Here is a 26723-nt window from a genome sequence, read left to right as displayed (position 1 = left end):
AATAATAACCTCCTAATTCTCAGCAGATGAGCACCAGGTCTTCTGCAACATCAAAAACCCAAGGCCATGCTTAATAGGTAACCTCTCCTGGCTGTGCCTCTGAATCGTCTGACTGCCCTGGACCTGTGCAGTTAAGCAGAAGGAAAGCCTGAACCCACTCTGAGTGGTGGTAGGGGCTGGAGAGGGACCTCTGGAGACCATCAAGAGCAACCCCCCTGCCAAGGCAGGGTCACCCAGAGCAGGTCACCCAGGAACACATCCAGCTGGCTTTGGAATGCCTCCAGAGATGGAGACTCAGCACCTCTCTGGGCAGCCTGCCCCAGGCTCTGCCACCCTTAGGTCCTTACACCACAGAAGAGTCTCCTCACACAGCCCTGCTCTGCACACAGCAGGAGGCACCCAGAGAGTCCAGAGCAGGACAGAACATCCCAAAGAGTCCTCACAGGTTTGCATCTCAACCTTCTCAGCCCCCAGCAGCTCATTGCCATGGATGGCCGAGGCTGGAACACGCTGCTGCCACGAGAGGGTACAGCACAGGGCTCCAGGGATGGCTGGGGGACATCTGCCTCGGGAAGCAAGGCTGAGTGAGGGGCCTGGGGCTGCTTAGCCTGCAGAAGAGGGGACTCTTACCAATGCTGATCAATTCTTCAAGGGTGGGTGTCAGCAGGGTGGGACCAGGCTGTTTCAGAGGTGCCCAGTGACAGGGCAGGAGGTAACAGACCCGGGCTGGAAGGAGAGCAGTTCCATCTGAACTCCAGGAGGCACTTCCCTGATTTGAGGGCAGGAGTGGAGCCCTGGGGCAGGCTGCCCAGAGAGGTGCAGGAGCCTCCACCTCCGGAGCCATTCAAAGCCCAGCTGGACACCGTCCTGGGCAGCCTGCTGGCGGGGACCCTGCTGGGTTTGCTCCTGCCTCTGCGGCAGGGGCAATGTCCTCGCTCAGAGGCTGGAGGCTGGGGGAGAGGGCGGCGAGGAAAGGGTCAAAGCACATCCCCCCCCGCCCGCCACCCCCGCCCCGAGCGGCAGAAGAATGTTGGCAGAGCAAAGCCTGCCACAGGAATAAAAAGGTTGTCCTGCCTCTTCATATTACTCCACATGGGGTGAGTAAAACTGTCGGCCAGACTGAAGCCTCTGATGCACCAAGGGGAACAGAAACTCATTACAGCTCGAAAAGGAAACTCTCTTCAAGCCCCAGAGCCCGAGGGGAGGAGACTCCTTCACCCCGGGGCTGGGGAGGTGGCAGCCTTGGAAGGGACCTGCCTCTTTCTTTTCGCTGGGGGGGTTGAGTTGTTCTGTTTGAGGGTTTTGTTCCCTGAAAGCAGAGGAAATGTGCTCTGCGGAGAGCCAGGTGGGATGAGGGGCAGGCAGAGTGTCAGAGAGCACTGATAGTATTTCAGGGTCTCGCTAGGAGCCCGAAAGAGGAAAGGGATTTAGTCAGCTTTCAGTGAGGAGGAGGAGAGTGCTAGCAGATTGTTGAAGGCGTTCCAAGGAGGTTCAGCTTCATCTGTTTCTTAGCTCCAGAGCCCTTGGCTGCTGCTGTGCTGAGGTGGGAGCATCTCCACAGCTCCCCTGCCCGGGATGCAGGCTGGCTCGCAGCCAGCAGGGAACTAACACCGGGGCCGGGTCCCTGTGATGCTCCTGCCCTGGCTGGCTGCTGCTCCCCTGCAGAGCCAACAAACCCCACCCTGGGAACAGCCCTCCCCACAGCAGATCATTCCCACTTTAGGTAGTCCTGGGGAAGGAAAGAAATGCTGAGGGAAAGGGCAAAAGGAACCACCAAAGCCCACCTCACCCTGCTGGGGCTGCAGGGCTGCTGCCTGCTCTCCCAGGGGCTGCTGCCTGCTCTCCCAAGGGACTGCTGCCTGCTCTCCCAGAGGCTGCTGCCTGCTCTCCCAGGGGCTGCTGCCTGCTCTCCTAGCAGGGACTGCTGCCTGCTCTCCCAGGGGCTGCTGCCTGCTCTCCCAGAGGCTGCTGCCTGCTCTCCCAGGGGCTGCTGCCTGCTCTCCCAGGGGCTGCTGCCTGCTCTCCCAGGGACTGCTGCCTGCTCTCCTAGCAGGGACTGCTGCCTGCTCTCCCAGAGGCTGCTGCCTGCTCTCCTAGCAGGGGCTGCTGCCTGCTCTCCCAGGGACTGCTGCCTGCTCTCCCAGAGGCTGCTGCCTGCTCTCCCAGAGGCTGCTGCCTGCTCTCCCAAGGGACTGCTGCCTGCTCTCCCAGGGACTGCTGCCTGCTCTCCCAAGGGCTGCTGCCTGCTCTCCCAGAGGCTGCTGCCTGCTCTCCCAGAGGCTGCTGCCTGCTCTCCTAGCAGGGACTGCTGCCTGCTCTCCCAGGGGCTGCTGCCTGCTCTCCCAGGGGCTGCTGCCTGCTCTCCCAGAGGCTGCTGCCTGCTCTCCCAAGGGACTGCTGCCTGCTCTCCCAGGGACTGCTGCCTGCTCTCCCAGGGACTGCTGCCTGCTCTCCCAGAGGCTGCTGCCTGCTCTCCCAGGGGCTGCCTGCCTGCTCTCCCAGGGACTGCTGCCTGCTCTCCCAGGGGCTGCTGCCTGCTCTCCCAGAGGCTGCTGCCTGCTCTCCCAAGGGACTGCTGCCTGCTCTCCCAGGGGCTGCTGCCTGCTCTCCCAGGGACTGCTGCCTGCTCTCCCAGAGGCTGCTGCCTGCTCTCCCAAGGGACTGCTGCCTGCTCTCCCAGGGGCCGCTGCCTGCTCTCCCAGAGGCTGCTGCCTGCTCTCCTAGCAGGGACTGCTGCCTGCTCTCCCAGAGGCTGCTGCCTGCTCTCCCAAGGGACTGCTGCCTGCTCTCCCAGGGGCCGCTGCCTGCTCTCCCAGAGGCTGCTGCCTGCTCTCCTAGCAGGGACTGCTGCCTGCTCTCCCAGGGGCTGCTGCCTGCTCTCCCAGAGGCTGCTGCCTGCTCTCCCAGGGGCTGCTGCCTGCTCTCCCAGGGACTGCTGCCTGCTCTCCTAGCAGGGACTGCTGCCTGCTCTCCCAGGGGCTGCTGCCTGCTCTCCCAGGGGCTGCTGCCTGCTCTCCCAGGGACTGCTGCCTGCTCTCCCAAGGGACTGCTGCCTGCTCTCCCAGGGGCTGCCTGCCTGCTCTCCCAGGGACTGCTGCCTGCTCTCCTAGCAGGGACTGCTGCCTGCTCTCCCAGGGGCTGCTGCCTGCTCTCCCAGGGACTGCTGCCTGCTCTCCCAGGGGCTGCTGCCTGCTCTCCCAGGGACTGCTGCCTGCTCTCCCAGGGGCTGCTGCCTGCTCTCCCAGAGACTGCTGCCTGCTCTCCCAGGGGCTGCTGCCTGCTCTCCCAAGGGACTGCTGCCTGCTCTCCCAGAGGCTGCTGCCTGCTCTCCCAGGGGCTGCCTGCCTGCTCTCCCAGGGACTGCTGCCTGCTCTCCCAGGGGCTGCTGCCTGCTCTCCCAGAGGCTGCTGCCTGCTCTCCCAAGGGACTGCTGCCTGCTCTCCCAGGGGCTGCTGCCTGCTCTCCCAGGGACTGCTGCCTGCTCTCCCAGAGGCTGCTGCCTGCTCTCCCAAGGGACTGCTGCCTGCTCTCCCAGGGGCCGCTGCCTGCTCTCCCAGAGGCTGCTGCCTGCTCTCCTAGCAGGGACTGCTGCCTGCTCTCCCAGAGGCTGCTGCCTGCTCTCCCAGGGGCTGCTGCCTGCTCTCCCAGGGACTGCTGCCTGCTCTCCTAGCAGGGACTGCTGCCTGCTCTCCCAGGGGCTGCTGCCTGCTCTCCCAGGGACTGCTGCCTGCTCTCCCAAGGGACTGCTGCCTGCTCTCCCAGGGGCTGCCTGCTCTCCTAGCAGGGACTGCTGCCTGCTCTCCCAGGGACTGCTGCCTGCTCTCCCAGGGACTGCTGCCTGCTCTCCCAGGGGCTGCTGCCTGCTCTCCCAGGGACTGCTGCCTGCTCTCCCAGGGGCTGCTGCCTGCTCTCCCAGAGACTGCTGCCTGCTCTCCCAGGGGCTGCTGCCTGCTCTCCCAAGGGACTGCTGCCTGCTCTCCCAGAGGCTGCTGCCTCATGGCTGATGGACCCTCAGCCTGAGGGCACTGGGGCTGTGGCAGACCTTCCCCCCTTCCTAGAGAGCAGAAAGGCCACCAGGGAAAGGAGATGTGCTGAGTGCCTCACCCAGAGCACTTCCTGCTCAGCCAGCCCCCCACAGCCCCCTCCCCAAGCATCTCCTCCTGTGCCTTGTAGCCATGAGTGGCACCAAAGCCTTTCAGTGGCTCCTGCTGTCAAGGGTTAGAGCTGGGCCAGCCACAAGACAACTCTGTGTGATCCCCTCTGCCTTCCAAGGGGAAGGGAAAGGCAGTAAAGGAGAGAGACTGAAGGGATGGGAAGGGAACTAACCCAGCTGGGGTGGGATGAGATAATCATAGGATCATTTCTCTTGGAAAAGGCCTTCAGGAGCTTCCAGCCATTACCTAACTCTACCAAGTCTGGTGCTAAACCATGGCAATAACAACAACAACAATGAAATGAAGTGAAATGGATACAGATGGAGACAAAGCAGTGTGGAGCCCAACCCCTGGTGGCACTGATTCACCAGTGGTGCTGGGGGCAGGCACTGGAAGCCCCAGCCTGGACTCAGCAGCAGATGGGAACCAGATCCAGGAGCTGGGCTCTGGAACTGGATTCAGCAGCACACAGATCAGGACCAGGGGCAGAAGGGACAGAGTCCTCCTGGGACAGCAGCCAGTGAGGAAGAGGCTTGGCCCTGGTGAGGTCTCAGCTTGATCCTGAAGATGCTGCCCATGGGATGCAAGCCCTGGGTGGGCAGCTGAGGGTCACCTGTCCTGGCTGCTCCTCCCCACCAGTGCCACCTCTGACTGGCTGCACCCCAAGCTGGGGCAACAGGTCCAGGTCTCCCTCGTGCTGAGAAGCAGCAGGAGAGCTGTTTCTTCACCCCAGTGCCAAAAGACACTGACCTACAAGCTCAAGACCTTGAAGCAGGAGCCTGTGATGTCAGTCCCAGACCATGAGCCTTGCTAGGGCCATGGCTGAGCAGCCTGAGCTGAGGCCATGTGAAAGCTAACCAACATATTTTACACCCACACCACTAAGAACAGGCTGCTGGTGCCAGCTCTTCATCTGGGAAGAGAGGAAACACCACAGCAGCGGCGCTGTGTGTGCTGGATGAGGCTCAGCCCTCCACTCCTGACCATATTTAGCCATAAGATCATCTCCTAGGACTCTTCTCAGAGTGGAGAATTCAGGGGGGGGGAAGAAATGATTCTGGCCCAGTGCCAGTTCTGCTTTTATTCTTTCTGCTGCTATCTCAGCACTTCAGTTCTCCACCTACATGGTGGCACTGAGGCTGCTGTCCTGCTGCAGAGGCAGCTGCAGGAGGGAAAGGATGTCCCTGCTGAAACCACTCCACACAGCTGCAACCAGGCCACCTCCTTGGGTGCCAGCTTTGGGCTTTTCCTCACAGGCACAGGGACTTGAAACAGTTTTGCCCCAAAGTGTTGAAAGTTCCAAAGACATTCAGGATCATTCATGGGGCAGATACTCCTTGGCAGGCACAGTGGAGGGGCAGGGACTGCTGCTGGGGCAGGGACTGGTGCTGGGGCAGGGACTGCTGCTGGGGCAGGGATTGGTGCTGGGGCAGGGACTGCTGTTGGGGCAGGGACTGCTGCTGGGGCAGGGATTGCTGCTGGGGCAGGGATTGGTGCTGGGGCAGGGACTGCTGCTGGGGCAGGGACTGCTGCTGGGGCAGGGATTGGTGCTGGGGCAGGGACTGCTGCTGGGGCAGGGACTGCTGCTGGGGCAGGGACTGCTGCTGGGGCAGGGATTGGTGCTGGGGCAGGGATTGGTGCTGGGGCAGGGACTGCTGCTGGGGCAGGAACACTTCAGGAGGCATGGAGTGAGGTGTGCAGGTGCTTGCAGAGCAAGGTGATCACAGCCTGAGTGCTGGCTGCAGAGCTCCTGGCATGGAATGATGGAATCACAGAGTTGTTTGTGTTGGGAAAGACCTCTAGGATCACTCAGCCCAACACCACCAGGGCCACCAAACCCTGTCCCCAAGTGCCATGGGCAGAGGTTTCTTGGGGACTCCACCACCTCCCTGGGCAGCCTGTGCCAGTCCCTGGCCACTCTTGCAGTGAAGGAGTTGTTCCTAATCTCCAGGCTCAGCCTCCCCTGGCACAGGACTGGCACCACCTCACCTGTGTGAGCTAATGGCAGTCTGTGCTTCAGCTGAAATGCTTCCTTGCTCCCTGTTACACTTCTCCTTGACTGTTAATTACCAGCAATGGAAGCTCCCCTGAGAATCACCCCCAGGTGCCTCCCTCCCAGGAGCTGCCATCCTCATCACGCTCCTGATCATCCTTACACCCCAGACATGTTACACTTGCTGCTTGGAACACCAGGAAGAAAAGAGAAGGGGGAGAAGTCTTGGTTTTCAGCTCCCCTGCCTGCTTTTTCCCACAGAAGAAGTGCTCCCTCTGCCCACAGCTCCTTGATCTGTTGCACTTTCACATCTCCAGCTTTCCATGGTTCAGAATTTCCGTGGTCTGGCCAGGGACCTGCCTGAGCCTGCATGAAGCTCTGGTACCATCTAGTGTTGCTGGGGAAAGCCTTCACCAGTGGATGTGGCCTTCCTCCCCAGAGCAAGTCTCCTCCTGCTGGGTTTGCAGCAGGGAAAGTCTGTCGTGACAGGATGTGGAGGTTAGGGATAACCACATGCAGGGAAAGCATTTCCTCTGCCAGCAGCTGCTGTCCTGGCCATGCAGGCTTGGGATCAGTGTCCCGTGGCCTGACTGGCAGGGACTCAACAGATTCTGACCATGGGAGGGGGTGGAAGGGAACTCTGAGATCATCCAGCCCAACCCCCCTGCTCCAGCAGGGCACCCACAGCAGCTTGCCCAGGGGCACAGTGCCCAGGGGGGTTGGAAGCTCTCCAGACCAGGAGACTCCACAACCTCTCTGGGCAGCCTGCTCCAGGCTTCCAGCAGCCTCACACCAAAGAAGTTTCTCCTCCTGCTCAGATGGAACCTCCTGGGCACCCCTGAGCAGAGCCTGGCCCCAGCCCCCTGCCCCCCAGCCTTTAGCTCTTGCTGAGCATTGCTCAGCTCCCCTCTGGGGCTGCTCTGCTGCAGGCTCTCAGCCCCAGGGCTCTCAGCCTCTGCTCCTCACAGAGCTGCCCCTCAGCATCTCAGTGGCCTCTGCTGGACTCTCTCCAGCAGTTCCCTGTCTGTATTGAACTGGAGAGCCCAGAGCTGGACCTGAGTAGGGCAAAGTGGAGGAGAAGGAGAAGCTGCCTGTACCTGCTGGCCACACATGTCCTGCAGAAGCATGAATGCTTCTCATGGGCAGGTATCTGGGGCCACTGAGCTTGGCACATGTGCATTGTCACCTGTGGGGCTCAGGCACAACGCTGCCCCACAAAGGAGATGGAATCGGCACAAGGAGGTCGTGCACCTGATGGAGAGGGTCCAGGTGAGGGCCATGAGCAGGGGGCTGGAGCCTCTCTGCTACGGGGAAAGGCTGAGGGAGCCGGAGGTGTGCAGCCCGGAGGTGTGCAGCCCGGAGGAGGCTCCAGGGAGACCTCGCAGCAGCTTTCCAGCACCTGAAGGGGGCTGCAAGAAGGCTGCAGGGAGACTGCTCCCGAAAGTCTGCAGCGACGGGACGGGAGGCAATGGTTTGAAATGGGAGGAGGAATAGATTGGATGCTAGGAACAAGCTCTGCACGGTGAACAGAACTGCAGCAGGCTGCCCGGGGAAGCAGCTGGAGCCCCATCCCCGGAGGCGCTCACGGGGAGGCTGCAGGAGGCTGCGAGCAGCCTGCCCCAGGGCAGGATGTCCCTGCTGCCCGCAGGGGCTGGACTGGGCGAGCTCTGGAGCCCCCTTCCAGCCCAGTGCACTCTACTGTCATCGCCTCCCCCTTGCCCTGCCGCACTGATGCCGACCTCGCCCCCGCACCGTGCCCGGGGCAGCCCTCGCCTGAGCGCCGCGGAGCCGCCGCCGCTGCGGGGCGGGGCTGGCGCCAGCACCCCGCGCGCCGCTCTGCCCTCACCAGACATGGCGGCCCCCGTAGCCCTGCCGCGCCGCCGCCAGGGCGGAAGTCGCGCGGGGCAGCGTCGGGGCGCGGCTGACGTCCGGGGTCGCCATGGCCGGAAGCGCTCCCTCGTTCAAAGAGTGGCGGGGCGCGCGGGCGGGCTCGGCGGCGGCTCCGGCCCGGCGGTGAGGGACAGCGCCCCGGGAGAAGGGGCAGGAGTGGGGGCACTGCGCCCTGGGGGCACTGCCTGAGGGGCGGGGGAGGGGGCGGGATGTCTGGGGGCCGCTTGGGGCCGAGCGGGAGGCAGGACGCAGCTTGGGAGAGGGCGGGCGGGAGGTGCGCGGAGGCCGCGCGGGGCCGGAGGAGGCAGCTGGGGGCGGGGGGAAGGGGTACGAGGGGTCGGGGGGGGGGGGAAGGGGCAGTTGGGGGGGTACGAGAGGTCGGGGGGGGGAAGGGGCAGTTGGGGGGGTACGAGAGCTCGGGGGGGGGAGGCAGTTGGGGGACGGGGGGCAGTTGGGGGGCGAGGAGGGCAGGTGAAGGGCATGGGACTGGTCGAGGCGCAAGGGAGCAGCCGAGCAGCGCCGAGGGTCAGCTAAGGGGAGAGGGAGTCGTAGGATCAGTCCGGGTTGGGAGGGACCACGAGGATCATCCAGTTCCACCCCCCCTGCCGTAAGGGGGCTCCAGGGGGAGCTCCGGGGGGCTCCGCGGGGCCGGGGGCGGGCGAACAGCGCTGGCTGGTTCGGGAGGAGGTTGGGGCCGGCAGGGGAGGGGCTGAGCCGGGCCTGGAGCGAGCAGGAGCTGCAGTGGGGTGAGGGTCACTGCTGGGGGGCTTGGGGAGGGGGAGCAAAGAGCTCTGTGCTGGGCACCTCTGGTGCCTGCAGCCTACCAGGGACAGATAAGTTATTGCCAGCAGGAGTTGTTAGATGTCCTTCCAAGGACACTCGTGAGCAGATAAGAGACATCTTCTCCTCTGTGGCTTTCTCCCTTCCTCCCCTCCCCACTTTGTCCTCAGGCTCCCCTCAGCCGCTGATGGAAACTGGAATGTGTTCTGATCTGCCTGCAGTGAAGGTTGGATGTTTCTGACCCTGGGGTGACTGACTCACCACAGATGAGGAGTTTGGGTCTCTGTGCAGTCATCCTCTCTCCTTCCTGAGGAAAGGACTTCCCGAGCAGGAGCTCTCTCTGAGTTGATTTGCTGCCAGACCATTTCCCTGGAGCCCAACAACCATGGGGCCACTGAAAAATGAGAAGGAAGAGCAGAGCATCATCCTGATCAGTGATGATGAAGCTGAGAGCACACTTGGGAGCTCAGTGCTGTTGGTGGACTCCTTGGGTGAGTGGTGGTCTTGCCAGTGATTACTTGTGAGGCATTGCTCCTGGGGTGTGCTTGGAGTGTGGCTCTCTGCTGCCAGGAGGACCTTGAGCATCGATCCAGGCAGGAGGGAGTGTCTGCTCATAGCCTGGGGGGTGCCTTTGGTGGCACTGCAGGCACAAGCTGCCTTTGGGGGCACCTCAAGGGCTGCTGCTGTGTGCCCTAGGAGTGCTACAGAGCTTGTGGAGGCTGAACCTCTGCCCTGCCATTCCTGCTTGCTGGAATTGCCTCTGCTGGTGGTGTGTGCCCTGGCTTGGGCTCAGGCTGTGTGAGAGAATGGAACTCCAGCCCTGAGGCTGTGTTGTTAGAGTCAATATCACAGTCTGCTGGAATTTGGGATTGCCTTTCATGATTGCCTTCAACCTAATGCTCTCCTCCTTTCCCTGCCCTCCCCTACAGAGAAATCTGCCCTGGAAGAGCAGAAGTCTGAGGTGGTGGTGGATGAGGAGTCTGAGCTGGTGGTTACCTTCTGCAAGCAAGCCAAAGTGATGCCTCATGCCAGATATGACTGCACCAGCCACCCCTTTGAGTATGTTGCCTGCTGTGGAGGTGAAGGGGGGCAGGGGGAGTCCTTCCCCACACTTAGTTGATCCTCCAGGAGCCACAGCATGGACTGGCTTGGAGGGGACCTTAAAGATCCTCCAGGTCCATCCCCCTGCCAAACTCCTGCCAGGCCCAGGCTGCTCAGGGCCTCATCACCACTCCCTGGGCAGCCTGTGCCAGAGTCTCCCCACCCTCCAGTCTCTGTCTCCCCTCTCCCAGCTCAGAGCCATTGTGCCTCACCTCATCACCACAAGCCCTTGTGGTAGCCCTCTGCCCAGCTCTCCTGGTCCCCCCTGCAGGCACTGCAAGGCCACCAGAAGGTCTCCCTGGAGCCTTCCCTTCCCCAGGCTGCACAGCCCCAGCTCTCAGCCTGTGCCCACAGGAGAGGTGCTGCAGCCCCTGACCATCCAGCAGCCTCCTCTGCACCCAGGCCACCAACTGAGTGCTCTGTGGAGGGTTTCTGTGCACACTTTTGAAGTGAGGACTGCTGTGCCATGGCAGCACCCAGGGGCCTGAAGCAGCAGCAGGAGTTGGCCTCCTGCAGCCAGATATTTGGAGACAAAGTTCTTGTTGCTTCTGAAAACACAAACCCAAGTGTCTGAGGGGCTGATGAGCAGCTCTGGCTCCTGCCCTGCCCACAGCTGTGTGCTGGGCCTGCCCTGCCTCTCTGGGTGCTGTCAGCAGCCCCTAGCAGCCAGGCTGCTGCCTGCTCCCCTCCTCTGGCGCTGGTTTCACAAACAGCTTCCTGTTCCCCCTGCAGGCGAGCAGAGAGCGAGACCTGCTCCCCGCTGGGCAGCAACGCCGAGGTCTGCAGCCAGTGCTACTGCTACATCTGTGACAAGCTGGCCTCTGAGGTGAGCAGGGAGAGAGCTCTGCAGCTCTGAGGCACTGGTGGAGGCAGGAGGCTCTGCTGCCCTGCTCAGACCTCTCCTGCAGGGCTGGGTCCAGCTCTGGGGCACTCAGCACAGGAAGGGCCTGGAGCTGATGGAGCAGGGGCAGAGCAGAGCCAGGAAAGTGCTCAGGGGTTGGAGCAGCTCTGCTGCAAGGCCAGGCTGAGGGAGCTGGGGCTGTGCAGCCTGCAGGAGAGAAGGCTCCAGGCAGAGCTCACAGCAGCCTGCCAGGAGCTGAAGGGCTGCAGGAAGGCTGCAGAGGGACTGCTCCCAAAGGGCTGCAGGGCCAGGAGCAGAGGCAATGGTTTGAAATGAGAGCAGAGCAGATTGGGATTGGAGGTGAGGAACAAGTTGTGCCCCAGGAGGCTGCTGGAGCACTGCAGCAGGCTGCCCAGGGAGGTGGTTGAGGCTCCCTGCCTGGAGCTGTTGCAGGTGAGGCTGGAGAGGGCTCTGAGCAACCTGCTCCAGGGGAGGATGTCCTTGCTGCCTGCAGGGCTTGGCCTGGGTGAGCTCTGGAGCTCCCTCCCAGCCCAAAGCCTTCTGTGGTCGGTAAGCACACAGCAGGAATCAGTGCTGCCTGGGGTGTGGTGATCTAACACCTCCTCTCCTCAATGAGATCTGCTTCCCTGTGCTCCTGAGTGCAGTCAGCAGCTGAGGCTGTTTGCAGCAGCCCAGGCAGTTTGTGGAGCAGGACTCCCTGGGGGTGAGCAGCTGGCCCCCTGGCTGCCTCAGGCACCTGGTGTGTGCCATGGCATGAGCTTTACTGCCCCAGTGCCACAGGGTGCCAGGCTGCAGGGGGCCCCAAGGAGCCTTTCTGGCCCAACCTTTCCTCTGGTTTGCTGCTCTCTGCACTGGGCTGATAGCAGAGCCCAGCTTCCCCTCTGCCCAGGGCAGCAGGGCAGGGGCTGGGGGGCTGCAGCTGCTTTGGGGCTGTTGGCATTAGGCAAACTTGGAGCTGTGAGCACAGAAAGGTTTTGCTGGTTCCCCAGGGGCAGGCTGCCAGCCTGGAGTGGCTCTGTCAGGTGTTGAGGGTCAAGGGCTGTGGCTTTGCCCTTTCTGTGCCATTCCCTGAGCCCTGACTCCAGCCCCTCCCTGTGGCTGAGCACAGCAGGGCCTGAGCTGTGGCCTCCCCCTGGCAGGCTCTGACTTCCCCCTGGCTCTCTTCTGCCCCCTGAGCAGCTCTCTCTGTCCTGGCTTCTCTTTGGGCTTCCTGCATGCCTTGTGCCAACAGTGCCAGAGCTGGACCAGGCCCTCCCTGTGCCACTGCAATGCCCACCACAAGAGCAGGTTCTGGAAGGAGCAGCGGGCGCTGGCCCTGGCCGGGGTCCTGGCCATGTTCAACCTGGAGCTGACCGACATCGACGCCGACCTGCGCCACGGGGGTAGGTGCCAGCCTTGCCCAGCCCCTGCCCCAGCCCCTGCCCCAGCCCCTGCCCCAGCCCCTGCCCCAGCCCCAGCCCCTGCCCCCAGCCCCTGCCCCCAGCCCCTGCCCCAGCCCCTGCCCCGCCCCCTGCCCCAGCCCCTGCCCCATCCCCTGCCCCTGCCCCAGCCCCAGCCCCTGCCCCAGCCCCTGCCCCAGCCCCTGCCCCAGCCCCTGCCCCCTGCCCCAGCCCCTGCCCCAGCCCCTGCCCCAGCCCCAGCCCCTGCCCCAGCCCCAGCCCCTGCCCCAGCCCCTGCCCCAGCCCCAGCCCCAGCCCCAGCCCCAGCCCCTGCCCCAGCCCCTGCCCCTGCCCCAGCCCCTGCCCCAGCCCCTGCCCAGCCCCAGCCCCTGCCCCAGCCCCTGCCCCAGCCCCTGCCCCAGCCCCTGCCCCAGCCCCTGCCCCAGCCCCTGCCCCTGCCCCAGCCCCTGCCCCAGCCCCTGCCCCGCCCCAGCCCCTGCCCCGCCCCAGCCCCTGCCCCTGCCCCAGCCCCAGCCCCAGCCCCAGCCCCAGCCCCAGCCCCTGCCCCCTGCCCCCTGCCCCCTGCCCCAGCCCCAGCCCCTGCCCCAGCCCCTGCCCCAGCCCCTGCCCCAGCCCCAGCCCCTGCCCTGCCCCTGCCCCAGCCCCTGCCCTGCCCCCTGCCCCAGCCCCAGCCCCTGCCCCAGCCCCTGCCCCAGCCCCTGCCCCAGCCCCAGCCCCAGCCCCAGCCCCTGCCCCTGCCCCAGCCCCTGCCCCAGCCCCTGCCCCTGCCCTGCCCCTGCCCCAGCCCCTGCCCTGCCCCCTGCCCCTGCCCCTGCCCCAGCCCCTGCCCCAGCCCCTGCCCCAGCCCCTGCCCCAGCCCCTGCCCCTGCCCTGCCCCTGCCCCAGCCCCTGCCCCAGCCCCTGCCCCAGCCCCTGCCCCAGCCCCTGCCCCCTGCCCCTGCCCCAGCCCCTGCCCCAGCCCCTGCCCCAGCCCCAGCCCCTGCCCCAGCCCCTGCCCCAGCCCCTGCCCCTGCCCCAGCCCCTGCCCAGCCCTGCCCTGCCCGCTGGGGCTGCCTGCCTGCCTCCTTGGGCCACACTCAGGAGCCTCTAGCCCGTGCCCGTGCCCCACCAGCCTGTGCCCGTGCCTGGGCAGCCTGTGCCAGTGCCCCACCAGCCTGTGCCAGTGCCTGGGCAGCCTGTGCCAGTGCCCCACCAGCCTGGCACTCAAGAGCTTCTCCTAATGGCCAGCCTAAATCTGCCCTGCTCTTTTCCTGTCACCACAGGCCCTTACCCAGAGTCCCTCTCCAGCTCTCCTGCAGCCCCTGCAGGTCCTGGCAGGCTGCTCCAAGGTCTCCCTGGAGCCTTCTCTCCTCCATGCTGAGCAGCCCCAGCTCTCAGGCTGCCTCTGGAGGAGAGGCACTGCAGCTCTGTGGTTTGTTCTGTGGCACTGCCCTGGGCCCTCCAGCAGCCTCACATCCTTGTGCTGGGGGCTCCAGAGCTGGGCACAGTGCTCCAGGTGCAGAGGGGCAGAGTGGCAGCTCTCCTTCTAGAGGCTTTGGTGTCTATAGTGGCAGCCTGCTGCTGCTGCTCCTCCTGGGCCATGCCCTGAGCAAACACAGCTCCAGTGGTGTGCTTCCTGCTTCCCTTCCTCTGGGAGGAGCAGCAGGGCTGTTGTGGCCAAGGCAGAGCAGTGCAGGAAGCTTGGTGCATGCTCTGCAGGGGCCCTTGGGGCTCTCTGTCTGCCTTAGCTGAGCACCCAGCAGGAGAAGCAGCACAGTGACCCCAACCCTTCCACATCTCTGCTTTCTTAGGAGACCTCCTAATAAAGTTTACCCAGGAGCTTTCTGTGGAGTACAATAAATACCTGGCTGGAGAGAGAAGGGATTCCAGGCCTCAGGAATGCTTCTGCCTCCCCAAGCTGCCCCCTGGGAAGTGCAGTGTCTGCAGGTCACGCAGCACAGAGGTGGTGTACAGGTGAGCTCAGGCAGGGCTCAGCTCCTGCCAGCAGCATCTGCTGCTCCCTAGGGCTTGGCTTTGCTTCATCAGCTGCTGGGACTCAAGTCCTGGCACCTGGTCTGGGAGAGGCCCAGTGGAGAGGAGCTGCCTGGCCAGGGAGCTGCTGACTGGCAGCTGAATGTTTGCACAGCCCTTCAGAGCATCCTGGATGCAGCTTGCAGTGGTTGATGCTGCTGGGCAGGACACCTGATGTCCCTCAGCACTGGAAGCTGGGAAAGCATAAAGGTCAAGCCCTGAGTTGTGCCAGTTTGGGGTTCAGGAGGGTTCACTTTGGCTCACTGGTGTGTGCCTAAAGGAACACCTGGGCCAAGGCCTTGGGGCTTAGCCTGCAGATCCTCCTCAGGGAGAGGCAAGTCTCCCTCAGGGCTTCTGGCCCTGAGCCCCAGAGTGCCCACAGCTGCCCTGCTTGTGCAGTCCCACCCTGAGGCACTCTGAAGCTGGCTTCCCTCCCTCAGGTACTCTGCAGTCTTTGCACTGGTGTCAAGATTTCTCAACCAGGCAGAAAAAGAGAGTCCCAAGGCTGCTGCTGTCATGTTTCTGGGAGCAGCTAAGGAGATAGCAGGCCATAAAGACCCTGCTCTGTAAGTACCCAGCTCCACAGCTGCTCTCTGAGCTCTCTGGTGTCTCCAAGGGAGGAACCTGGGGAGAGAGCTCTGCTGTCTCCCTTCCTGAAGGGGGAGGGCAGTGGGAAGCTCACAGCCCTGGCTGGGAGGAAGAAATTCTTTCCAGTGGGGGAGGTGAGAGCCTGGCACAGGCTGCCCGGGGGGCTGGGGCTGCCCCCTCCCTGCAGGTGCTCAAGGCCAGGCTGGATGAGGCCCTGAGCAGCCTGGGCTGGGGGGAGGGGTCCCTGCCCCTGGCAGGGGGTTGGAGCTGGAGGAGTTTTCAGCTCCCTTCCAAGCCTTGGATTCTCTGATTCAGGCTGCCTGGGGCAGGGGAAGGGCTGCTGCAGGGGCTGCTGCAGGGGCCAGGGGAAGGGCTGCTGCCTGGGGGCTGCTGCAGGGGGCAGGGGAGGGGCTGCTGCTGCCTGGGGGCTGCTGCAGGGGCTGCTGCAGGGGGCAGGGGAAGGGCTGCTGCTGCCTGGGGGCTGCTGCAGGGGCTGCTGCAGGGGGCAGGGGAGGGGCTGCTGCAGGGGGCAGGGGAGGGGCTGCTGCAGGGGGCAGGGGAAGGGCTGCTGCAGGGGGCAGGGGAAAGGCTGCTGCTGCCTGGGGGCTGCTGCAGGGGCTGCTGCAGGGCAGGGCTCAGCCCAGACTGTGCTTTGAGCAGGTGCTCTCTCTGTTTGGGAGCATACTGAGTAGCACTCAGCTGCCTGTGCCTCCTGAGGAGGAGTTTGCCTTCCACAGCTGGGCAGAGAGCAGGGCAGGAGGCAGCAGCCAAGCCCCAGCTTAGCCTTTCTCTCCTTCCCCCCTCAGAAGCTGGCAGAACCTTCGCCTCCCTGAGTCCCTGAAGATTGCTGTGCCCTGCCTGCTGCAGAGGTAAGAGCTCTGTGCTGAGGGCCAGTGCCATGGGGCTGCCATCCTCATGGCATGGGGAAAGAGCTCCTAAGAGCCAGGAGTGTGCCCAGGTGTGTGAGCCTGCTGCCAGTGGCCTCAGGAGCTCTGGGGTGGAACACAGCCCCACTGCCCTCTTGGTCCCTTTGGAGCAGGGCACAAGCAGCCTGCTGCTGCTGCTGCTGCTGGGGGTAGGCTGCAGATGGGCAGCAAGAGGCAGAGGGCTGTGCAAGCATGGAGCCATTAGCCTGCCAAGCAAGGACCTCAGGTTCTGCAGTTGCGAACTGCAAATCAGAGCTCTCAGCAGCTCTGCCTGGTGCCAGGCAAGGGCAGCACCTCCCTGCCTCCTTCAGAGCCCCAGCAGCACCAAAGCCCTTCCTGAGTGCCTCAGAGGAGAGGAACTCGATGGGGAGCTCAGGGCCAAGGAGCTGGGTTGCTTCTGGAGGACCATCCAGGAGTCTTCTGGGAGGGCAAGCAGAAGGTAGAGCTGCTCAGGGCTGGCAACCCAGAGAATAAAGAGTGTCTCTTGAAGATCCAAGCAGCAGCCTGTGGTGCTCCAGCAGAGTGGAGCCAGGGATCTGACAGTGGAGCTCCCCCAGGGGCTGCTGCAGGACAGGAAGCTCTCTTGGCTTCATTTCTCATTTCAGCTTTGTAGTTCACCCCCAGCCCCACACCCCCTTGCAGCAGGACATGACTGAATTGACTCCTGAGCAGAGCTCAAAACCCAGTTCCCTGCTCTCAGCCCTTGACACAAGGGCAGCTGGCACCTCAGTCCTGTGCCCATTTCCATCCTGAATGGCCTGGACTTGCCTTAGGGAGTCACAGAGCTGCCAGGGCTGGAGGGGAGCTCCAGGCTCAGCCAGCCCCAACCCCCTGCCCTGGGCAGGGACACCTCACACCACAGCAGGCTGCTCACAGCCACCTCCAGCCTGGCTGCAAACACCTCCAGGCAGGAGGCTTCCACCACCTCCCTGGGCAGCCTGTGCCAGGCTCTCACCACCCTCCTGGGCAACAACTTCTTCCTCACAGCCAATCTCCATCTCCCCATTTCTAGTTCTGCTCCATCCCCCCCTGACACCCTCCAGAGTCCCTCCCCAGCTTTCCTGCAGCCCCCTGCAGATCCTGGAAGGCCACAAGGAGGTCTCCTGGCAGCCTTCTCCTCTCCAGCCTGCACAACCCCAACTCCCTCAGGCTGTGCTCACAGCAGAGCAGCTCCAGCCCTCTGCTCCTCCTCCTGGCCCTTCTCAGCCCCTCCAGATGCTGCCTGGCCCAGGGGCTCCAGAGCTGGTCCCAGAGCTCCAGCTGTGGGCTCAGCAGAGGGCAGAGTCCCCTCCCTGCCCTGCTGGCCACACTCCTGCTGCTGCTTCCCTGAAGAAGAGCAGGGGAGGAATTGTTTTTGCTTCCTCCAGTGCTGGAGTGAGCTCAGGGGCAGTGAGGCTGGGAGGGTTGCAGTGCTCTCAGGAGCTGAGCTGCTCAGGCTGCTTCCTGCTGCTGCAGTGAGCACTGCCTGGGAGCCTCTGGGTTAAACTTTGCCTTCCCTTTTCCCCTTGTCCCTCTCCCAACCAGGATCACAACCAAGCTGCAGAGGATGCTGGTGCTCTGTGACTTCCCCAAGGGGCTGTATGAGAAGTTTGTCAGCTTCTTTCAGTACATCTCCCTTCCCTGCCACTGCTTTGGCTTCTCCAACAGGTCTGTGCTGTGCTGTGCTGCCCTGGGGGCTCACCAGGGGTTGGGGCTGCTTTGGGGCTGCTCTGTAGTTGTCCTGCAGGAAACATCTGCCCAGGGAGGCTGGGGCTGTCCCCTCCCTGCAGGTGCTCAGGGCCAGGCTGGATGCAGCCTGAGCAGCCTGGGCTGGGGGGAGGGGTCCCTGCCCCTGGCAGGGGCTTGGAGCAGGCTGAGCTTTGAGCTCCCTTCCCACCCAACCCCTTCGGTCCTGTGCCTCTTGTATGAATCTGATGACCTCTTCCCTTCTTTTCTCTCCCCCTCTCCCCCTCCAAAGCTCCCTGGCAGACCCTCCTGCTCCTTGGAGGCAGGGAGCTGTCACCAGGAGGCAGCCCCAGCTCAGAGGCTTTGTCTTTGTGCCTGCAGCCTGAACGTGGTGCCCTGGGACCACGTGTCCCTGACCACAGTGCTGAGAGGCCAAAACCTCACCGGGCAGAGAACACAGAAGGGGAGGAAGACTTTCCTGTGGGAGGCTCTGCCTGTGATAGAGGCTCGAGTGGAGAGGCTGCTGGGCAGGAAGAGGTAAGGCTGCCCTGGCCTCCCCCAGGGGAGCAGCTCAGCATCTGCCTGCAGGGCAGGCCCTGCCCCACACCTCCCAGAGCTCTGGGGGAGGGGAGGTGCCCCAGGGCACACTGGGAGCTGCCCCTGCCTGCTGACCTGGCTCACAGGAGCAGCCAGGTTGGGAGAGACCCCAGAGATCATCAGGGCAGACCTGACCTCTGCTGGCAACTAAGCCATGGCTCCAAGGGCCACAGCCAGGCCCTTCTGAGCTGCTCCAGGGCTGGGGACTCCACCACCTCCCTGGGCAGCACACCCCAGTGGCCAGTTCCTCTTGCTGGGAAGAGCTTTCTCCTCACCCCCAGCCCCCCTGCAGGCTGCTGCTGCCCCTTGGTGCCTCCCCCGGGGGGGCTGCTGCTGCCCCTTGGTGCCTCCCCCGGGGGGGCTGCTGCTGCCCCTTGGTGCCTCCCCCGGGGGGGCTGCTGCTGCCCCTTGGTGCCTCCCCCGGGGGGGCTGCTGCTGCCCCTTGGTGCCTCCCCCGGGGGGGCTGCTGCTGCCCCTTGGTGCCTCCCCAGGGGGGGCTGCTGCTGCCCCTTGGTGCCTCCCCAGGGGGGGCTGCTGCTGCCCCTTGGTGCCTCCCCAGGGGGGGCTGCTGCTGCCCCTTGGTGCCTCCCCAGGAGGCCCAGCAGCTTCTTGCAGCTTTTCAGGGCAGCCCCAAGGCCCCTGAGCACTTCAGGCCCAGAGGAGGCTGCTGGAGTGAGAGTTCCTCTGTTCCTGTCAGCACAGCAGCTGCTAGGTGTGGGTGGCTGGAGCAAGGCCTGGCTGGGTGGGAGGCAGCAGAGCACTCAGCTGCTGGTCTCTGGACCCTCAGAGCTCTGGGCACTGCAGGTCACTAGAGACTGAGGCTGGGAGGCAGGCTCTGCCCTGCCTGGCCAGGGGCCAGAGAGCAGCTGTGGGAGGCTGCTTGGAGCTCTGTCAGTGTGTGACTGAGCTGTGGCTCTGCAGCTCTTCCTCCCCTCCTCATCCTCTGTGCTCCATGGCCTGTCAGTGTGACTGAGCTGTGGCTCTGCAGCTCCTCCTCCCCTCCTCATCCTCTCTGTGCTCCATGGCCTGTCAGTGTGACTGAGCTGTGGCTCTGCAGCTCTTCCTCCCCTCCTCATCCTCTGTGCTCCATGGGCTGTCAGTGTGTGACTGAGCTGTGGCTCTGCAGCTCTTCCTCCCCTCCTCATCCTCTGTGCTCCATGGCCTGTCAGTGTGACTGAGCTGTGGCTCTGCAGCTCTTCCTCCTCTCCTCATCCTCTCTGTTCTCCATGGCCTGTCAGTGTGACTGAGCTGTGGCTCTGCAGCTCTTCCTCCCCTCCTCATCCTCTGTGCTCCATGGGCTGTCAGTGTGTGACTGAGCTGTGGCTCTGCAGCTCTTCCTCCCCTCCTCATCCTCTGTGCTCCATGGCCTGTCAGTGTGTGACTGAGCTATGGCTCTGCAGCTCCTCCTCCCCTCCTCATCCTCTCTGTGCTCCATGGCCTGTCAGTGTGTGACTGAGCTGTGGCTCTGCAGCTCCTCCTCCCCTCCTCATCCTCTGTGCCTTCCTCCCCAGCTACAAGGAGGTTGTTCGCTACCTGCGGGCGGTGAAGTGCAGCGACACCAACGGGTGAGTGCTGCTCCTCCTCCTCCTCCTCCTCCCCCCCTGCTCAGGGCTGCCTTGCCTGTGGCTCTGCAGCCTGCACTGCAGTGGAGCTGGGAGCAGCAGGAGTTTGGCAGCTGCTTGCTGAGTGAGAGCAGTGCTGCCCTCAGCTGGGGCAGTGGCCAGCCAGGGCCAGGGCTGCACATCCCTGGTGTGAGACTCCTGGTGCTGGGACTCAAACCCCTGAATCAGAGTGGGTGGAGCTGGAAGGGACCTCTGGAGGTCAGGTCCAACCCCCTGCCAGGGCAGGTTCACCTGGAGCAGGTCACTCAGGAGCACACCAGGCAGGTTTGGATGCCTGCAGAGATGGAGGCTCAGCACCTCTGGGCTGCCTGCCCCAGGGCTCCACCAGCCTTAGAGTCACAGAGCTGGCAGGGCTGGAAGGGAGCTCCAGGCTCAGCCAGCCCCAGCCCCCTGCCAGGGCAGGGACACCTCACACCACAGCAGGCTGCTCACAGCCACCTCCAGCTGCAAACCCCTCCAGGCAGGAGGCTGCCAGCACCTGTAAGCAGTTTCTGTTTCTCCTCATGCTGAGGTGGAAGCTCTGTGCTCCACTCTGTGCCCCTTGCCCTCTCACTGGGCACCCCTGAGCAGAGCCTGGTCCCACCCTGCTGACCCCCCTGTAAGCATTGATCAGCCCTGAGCAGATCCCCTCAGGCTCTCTCCTCCAGGCCCAATCCTCTCAGCCTCTCCTCAGCAGGGAGCTCTTGCAGTGCCCTCAGCACCCCTGCAGCAAGTCCCTGTCCCTGGGCCAGGCAGCCCAGCAGCAGGCACAGCACTGCAGGTGTGAGCTCAGCAGGCAGGGAGCAGAGGCTGCCTGGGGGTCCTTGGCTCACTCCACTGCTGCTCCCTTCCAGGCTGAGAGACCTCAGAGACAAAATCCCTTTCTACCTGTGCAAGGCTGGAGACTTCCTGGATGCTGCCCACTCCCTGCTCTTCCCTGTCAGCAGCCTGGCCTGCTGCACTGCCTGCAGGATCACACACCACCACTTCGAGGTCTACCTGAAGATCTTCAGGACAGGCAGTGTCCCTGCAGGCAATGACATCCTGGACTGTGGGCTCTGGACTGCAGCTGGCAAGTCTCTGCCTTGGGGCTGCCTGGGGCTAGGCCTCCCTGAGCTAAGAGCTGCCAGGCCAGCAGGGTCCTGAGGGGGCTGACCCCAGCTGTGAGTGGCCAGGCTGAAGGAGGCTGCATGGCCCTGGGCAGGAAGGAGGCCTTGCAGCTGAGCACACGGGGAGCAGTGATGTGATGCTGCCCCTGGGCTCTGCTCACAGCCCTGCCTCAGTCCTGCCCCACTGCCCCCATGGGAGGAGGCCTCTGAAGCATGCAGCAGGGCCAGGGGAGGCCATGGGGATGAGCAGAGGCTGGAGCACCTCTGCTGTGGTACAGGCTGAGGGGGATGGGGCTGCTCAGGCTGGAGAAGGAGGCTCCAGGGAGCCCTTAGCACAGCCTCCCAGTGCCTGAGGGGCTGTAGGAGATCTGGGGAGGGACTCCTGACCAGGGCTGGGGGTGCCAGGGTGAGGGAAATGGCTTGGAGCTGGCAGAGGGGAGGCTGAGACTGGAGAGGAGGAAGAAGTTGTTGAGTGAGGCTGGGGAGAGCCTGGCACAGGCTGCCCAGGCAGGCTGGGGCTGTCCCCTCCCTGGAGGTGCTCAGGGCCAGGCTGGATGAGGCCCTGAGCAGGCTGGGCTGGGGGGAGGGTCCCTGCCCTGGCAGGGGCTTGGAGCTGGAGGAGCTTTCAGCTCCCTTCCTGCCTAGCCCACCCCAGGCCTCTGTGCTGTGTGTCAGGGGGTGTAGAGGCAGCTGCAGGAAGCCTCTCTCCTGCCTGAGCAGTGGTGGGAATGCTCTCTTGCAGGCCCTCCCCTGAAGGATGGGGTGCTCATGAAGCAGGCTCTGAAGCTCCTCTACAGCAGTGCCCTGCTCTACAGGAATGTGAGTCTGGGCTCCTGGGGCCCATCAAGGAGTCCTCTGCTGGGGAGGGTGCTGGGGCCCTGAGCAGCCTGGGCTGGGGGGAGGGGAGCCTGCCCAGGGCAGGGCCTTGGAGCTGGCTGAGCTTTGGGCTCCCTTCCCAGCCAAGCCCTGCTGGGGCTGAGCTGCTCTCTGCAGCTGCTTCTGTGCTGAAGGGCTCCCTGGGGCAGCCCTGACTTTGTAACCCACTCTGCTGTGTTGCAGCCTAAGTGTTGGAGCTCCCTGATCATGGTGCTGGGTAGCAGCAGTCAGCTGGAGAGCAATGGGCACCTGCAGCCCCTGTCCCTGCAGGAGCCCCCCCCTGACTTCCAGAAGGTAAGGGCAGCCTGCTGTGAGAGGGCAGAGTGCTGCTTGGCCTTAAGCAAGAGCTCCCTCCCTGTGTGGCCACTGCCCTGCTCCTGATGCTGAGGCCAAGCTCCCAGGGCCCCTGTGGGACCTGCCAGGCATGGCCCTTGGCAGGGCTGTGCTGCAGGAGTTCAGTGCAGCAGGAGTGCAGCAGGAGTGCAGCAGGGAGCAGCCAGAGGAAAGCCAAGCAAGGCCCAGGTTGGCTCTGCTGCAGCCCAGTGCCTGGCCCTGGCTCTGGGGAGAGGCAGCAGGCAGCAAAACTCAGTGAGGAGCTCAGAGCCCCTGCCTGGCTGCCTGCCTCACAGGGACAGAGGCAGCTCTGCAGGGGGAGCTGAGGTGGCTGTGTGCTCTGCAGGGCCTCAGCTGCCCTGCTCTGAGGAGCTCAGCACTCAGCCAGCCCAGGCTGACAGAGCAGGGGGAGGCTCAGGAGAGGCCAGGCTGAGGGAGCTGCAGGAGAGGAGGCTCCAGGCAGAGCTCACAGCAGCCTGCCAGGACCTGAAGGGCTGCAGGAAGGCTGCAGAGGGACTGCTCCCAAAGGGCTGCAGGGCCAGGAGCAGAGGCAATGGTTTGAAATGAGAGCAGAGCAGATTGGGATTGGAGGTGAGGAACAAGTTGTGCCCCAGGAGGCTGCTGGAGCACTGCAGCAGGTTGCCCAGGGAGGTGGTTGAGGCTCCCTGCCTGGAGCTGTTGCAGGTGAGGCTGGAGAGGGCTCTGAGCAACCTGCTCCAGGGGAGGATGTCCCTGCTGCCTGCAGGGCTTGGCCTGGGTGAGCTCTGGAGCTCCCTCCCAGCCCATTCTGTGCCTCTGGAGGAGCTCTGGGGCCCTCTCTGGCCTGGGCAGAGGCTTTGGGCAGCCCTTACCTGGAGTGTTCCCTTGCAGGCTGTGCTGGCTGTCAGTGGAGGCCTCCTGGAGGAGCTGAAGGCCAGAGTCAGTGTTTCCTTCTGCCCTGCAATTTTCTCTTCTCCTGTAAGTGTGCAAGGCAGAAGTTCACCTCCTTGTGTTCCCTGCCTGGGGTCCAGCAGGGGCAGAGCTGAGCCCCTGGGAAGGCTTCTGGGGGGAGTGAGGAGCCTGAGAGCTGCCTGGGGATGGGCCTGTGGCAGCCACTGCTGCTCTCTGGGGTTCCTGCCCCTGGGGGAGCCACATTCAGTTTGCTCTTCAAACCTCTGACCCTTGGGCCAGAACCATTTGCTTGGGCCTTTGGTTGCCCTGCTGTGCTGGGGTGAGAGCTGCTGCCTCCCTGGGGCCCCTCAGGGCAGCAGCTGGAGCAGGCTCTGTGGGCAGGGGACTCTGCCCTGGCCCCCCAGGCTTCCTGGCAGCCAAGCTCTCTGCCTGGGGTGCTGGCAGCTCAGTGCTGCTTGGAGGGGTTCAGTCTGGGAGGATGGACTCTGAGTGTCTGCTCCCTGCTGTCTCCCCTGCAGCTGCACCATGAGGCTTGTCTGATCCTTGCAGTGCAAGCAGTCCAGCAGATGCTCTTCTGTGACCTGCCATACCTGACTTCCTTCCTAGAGATAGCTCTGGCCTTTGGGGTGAGTGCTGAGCTGAGGGCAAGTGGTGATCAAACTGCAACAGCAGCCTGGGGCCCACAGCACCACAAGGAGGTGGAGCCCTTAGAGCAGGCCCAGGGGAGGCCATGGAGGTGGTCAGGGGCTGGAGCACATCCCCTGGGGGGCCAGAGCTGGGGCTCTTCAGCCTGGAGAGGAGAAGGCTGCAGGGAGAGCTCAGAGCAGCCTGCCAGGACTTGGAGTGGGCTGCAGCAGAGCTGGGGAGGGACTTGTGGCCAAGGCTTGAGCTGCTGGCTTCAGAGGGGAGAGCTCAGGAAGCTCTTCCCCAGGAGGGTGCTGAGGCACTGGGGCAGGCTGCCAGGCAAGCTCCAGAGCCTCCCAGCCTGAAAGTTGGATGTGGCCTTGAGCAGGCCTGGACCAGGCATGTCCCTGCCCATGGCAGCTGCAGCTGGGAGATCTTGCAGGTCCCTTCCACCCCAGACCCCTCTGTGGGGTCAGGCACACTCAGCTTTGCCCTCTCAGTTCATCCTGGCTGGCAGGGGCTGCAGTCACTCCTCTCAGCAGCCTCACTCTGTCCCTCCCTAGAATAACTTCTGGGCCCTGAGGCTGCTGCTGGACCACCTCTGCTGTGATGAGCACATCCTGCATGGCACTGTCACCCTGATCCTGAGGGACCTGAGCCTCCAGAAGGCTCCAATGCTGAAGCTGTGAGTGAACCCTGCCTGCCTGAGGCACACTTGGCAGAGGTGCAGCCCTTGGCTCTGTGCAGGCAGCCAGCCCAGGGCTCTGCTGAGTCCAGCATGCCAAGAGGCTGCAGGGGAAGCTGCCTCTGAGCAGCTCTGCTCTGCTCTGTTGCTCAGGTGGCAAAGCCTGGGTCCCCAGTACGTGGGGGAATTCCTCTGCCTGTTCCTGACCTGCAGACATAAGAAGATGCAATCCATTGGCCTCTGTGCTCTCAGCATCATCACAGAGAACCTCCAGGGGTAAGTCTGAGTCCAGCACAGCCAGGGGCAAGGCCCTGTGCTGCAGCACTGCTGCTGTCTCCTGGGGAGCACTCTCAGCTCACTGCTGCTTGTGGCTCTTCCCTGGGTTTATATTGCAGTGCCTGAGGCTGCAGGAGGGCTGCAGAGGGACTGCTGCCAGAGGCCTGCAGGGGCAGGGAAGGGGCAGGGGGTTGACATGGGAGCAGAGCAGACTGAGGCTGGGTGTTAGGGACAAGCTCAGCAGCAGGAGGCTGCTGGAGACAGGGCTGGGAGCAGCCTGCTCCAGGGGAGGATGTCCCTGCTGCCTGCAGGGCCTGGGCTGGCTGAGCTCTGGGGCCCCTCCCAGCCCCTTCTGTCTGCTCTGGGAGGCTGGGCAGTGTGCTCCAGCAGTGATCCAAGAGGACCTAATGACCTCCTGCTGCTTGAGCTCTGTCCTGCTGCAGTGAGCTGCTGGAGCCATCTCCCCGTGGGAGCTGAGGGGAGCTGCTGGCTCAGCTGCTTTGGAAGGCTTGGCAGGGGCTGGGGCAGGTCAGGGGCTGGGGGCTGGGGCAGGGGCTGGGGCAGGTCTCTCCCTGCCTAGGCAGAGGAGTGAGCTCTGTGCCTGCTTTCCAGGTGCCCATGGGCAAAGCATCTCTCCAACTTCTTCCACAATGCAGTGAGTATCTGTGGCTCAGCAGCTCACCCCCAGGTGCTCCACTGGCAGCTGGTGCTGAGCCCTTGGCCCCTTGGGATCACAGGGTTGGCCTGGCTGGAAAGGGCCTCCAAGACCTTGGAGTCCAACCTCTCTAACTCCCAGCCCTGGGGTGGAACCAAGTCCCTCAGCAGTACATCCCTCTGGCTCTGGAAGACCTTCAGGCTTGGGGATCCAGACACCTCCCTGGGCCAGGGGGGGATGAAATTGTTCCTCATGGCCAAGCTGAGCCTCCCCTGGGCAGCTTGAGGCTGCTTCCTCTTGTCCTGTCCCTAGCTGCTAGGGAGCAGAGCCAAGCCCCTCCTGGCTCCAGCCTCCCCTCAGGGAGCTGCAGAGAGCCAGGAGGTCTCCTCTCAACTTCCTGCTCTCCAGACCCTTCCCCAGCTCCAGTGCCCTTCTCTGGCCCTGCTCCACCCCCTCAGTGTCCTCCTGGGAGTGAGGAGCCCAGAGCTGGTCCCAGCACTCCAGGTGTGGCCTGAGCAGGGGGCACCACCCCTGCCCTGTCCTGCTGGCCACAGCACTGCTGCCCCAGGGCTGGGGAAGTGGCTCACAGTGCTCAGAGGTTTGGGGTGGAAGGGACCTCCACAGGTCCCCCAGCCCAGCCCCTGCAGGCAGCAGGGACATCCTGAAGGGCCTGAAGTAGGCTAACAAAGATTTCTTCCTCTGCCCAGGGCTTGAGGAACCTGCCCCTTGGCAGCACAGCTCAGCAGGAGATCTCCAACTTCATGAACATCTTTGAGCAGCAGTAGCCCTGGGCCACACCTCAGGAGGAGTTGATCCTTTCAGCATCTTTGGGTTGGGTTTGCTTTCATCTGGAGAAGTCTTCCTTCTGCTTTGGTTGTGCTCTCCAGAGAGACCCCAGCTGGACACAGACTGGAGGCAAGCCCCAGGTGGGCTCCCAGGCCAAGGTCCTGGGCAGGGGCTGTGCCCTCCTGAGCAGGGGCTGCTGGAGGCCCCTGGGTGAAGCTGCTGCCTCCAGGGTCACTTGCCTTTTGCAAAGCCAAGCTCCAGAGGTGCTGATGGAGGAGAGAGACCCAGGGATGGAATGGGCAGCACCAGCAGCCTCTGGCTCTGCTGCCTCTCTCTCCAGCTGTGCTGCCTCTCTCTCCAGCTGTGCTGCCTCTCTCTCCAGCTGTGCTGCCTCTCTCTCCAGCTGTGCTGCCTCTCCCCAGCTGTGCCACAGGCTGAGTGGAGGAGCTGCCTGCACAGCCCCTGCTGGGCAGCAGTGGCAGCAGAGAAGCCACTCCTGAGGCCAGAGACTGGAAGCTTTCTTCCTCCTTCCAAGGGAGCAGACCCAGGAGCCCTGCAGCACACAGCTGCCTTTGTGGCCAGAAGAAATCCTCCTCTGGAGCTTCCCAGGGGCTGGGTTGGTGTCCTGAGCAGGTGACTCAGGCTGAGCCTCTCTAGCCCTGGCTGGAGCAGTGTGGAAGTGAAGCTTGGAGCTGTTGGAGGGAGGAATATTCCCAGCCTGGCTTCTGCTCACCTTTGCCTCACTGTGACACCAAACTGACTCAAGGGGGGAGGAATATTATGGGATTCATTGTATTTTGCACATGGAAGGCTTTCAGTGGCTGTTGCAGCTTCTCTCCTAAGCTCTGTTCCTGTCCCAGGCTCTCTGCAGGGCTCTGCCTGTCTCTAAAGCAACACAACATTAAAGCTCCAGAGGATTCA

The 26723-nt window shown here is 63.6% G+C and overlaps 2 protein-coding genes across 3 annotated transcripts; both read left to right on the top strand.

The window, feature by feature from the left end:
• Window positions 1-8087: 8087 nt before the first annotated feature.
• Window positions 8088-26723, top strand: LOC137456736 (uncharacterized). 2 transcript variants are annotated; one of them, XM_068168324.1, is made up of 20 exons: window positions 8088-8160; window positions 8988-9308; window positions 9747-9876; window positions 10651-10744; window positions 12012-12162; window positions 13971-14133; window positions 14631-14756; window positions 15585-15647; window positions 17229-17351; window positions 17751-17906; window positions 19478-19531; window positions 20422-20639; window positions 21419-21495; window positions 21736-21846; window positions 22756-22842; window positions 23295-23402; window positions 23964-24085; window positions 24239-24361; window positions 24974-25016; window positions 25724-26723. In XM_068168324.1, exons 2-20 carry the CDS (start codon window positions 9203-9205, stop codon window positions 25799-25801), a joined length of 2133 nt encoding a protein of 710 aa, XP_068024425.1. In that variant the 5' UTR covers window positions 8088-8160; window positions 8988-9202; the 3' UTR covers window positions 25802-26723. The 2 variants fall into 2 exon arrangements, with proteins under 2 accessions (XP_068024425.1, XP_068024426.1); XM_068168325.1 differs by lacking the exons at window positions 24239-24361; window positions 24974-25016; window positions 25724-26723 and having other exon boundaries at window positions 23326-23402; window positions 23964-24050.
• On the top strand, window positions 12551-13939 carry LOC137456713 (cyclin-dependent kinase inhibitor 1C-like; the record flags this gene model as incomplete). The annotated part of the gene is made up of 3 exons (XM_068168300.1): window positions 12551-12628; window positions 13117-13300; window positions 13908-13939. Coding segments are annotated over 3 exons (294 nt in total), but the record flags the coding sequence as incomplete, so codon positions are not given.

This window comes from Melanerpes formicivorus, unplaced genomic scaffold (assembly GCF_026170545.1).
Source record: "Melanerpes formicivorus ecotype bairdi unplaced genomic scaffold, bMelFor1.0.p_v2 SCAF_135, whole genome shotgun sequence".
Lineage (NCBI taxonomy): Eukaryota > Metazoa > Chordata > Aves > Piciformes > Picidae > Melanerpes > Melanerpes formicivorus.
The sequence above is the reverse complement of the archived record's forward strand: the minus strand, read 5'-3'. Positions and strand labels throughout refer to the sequence as shown.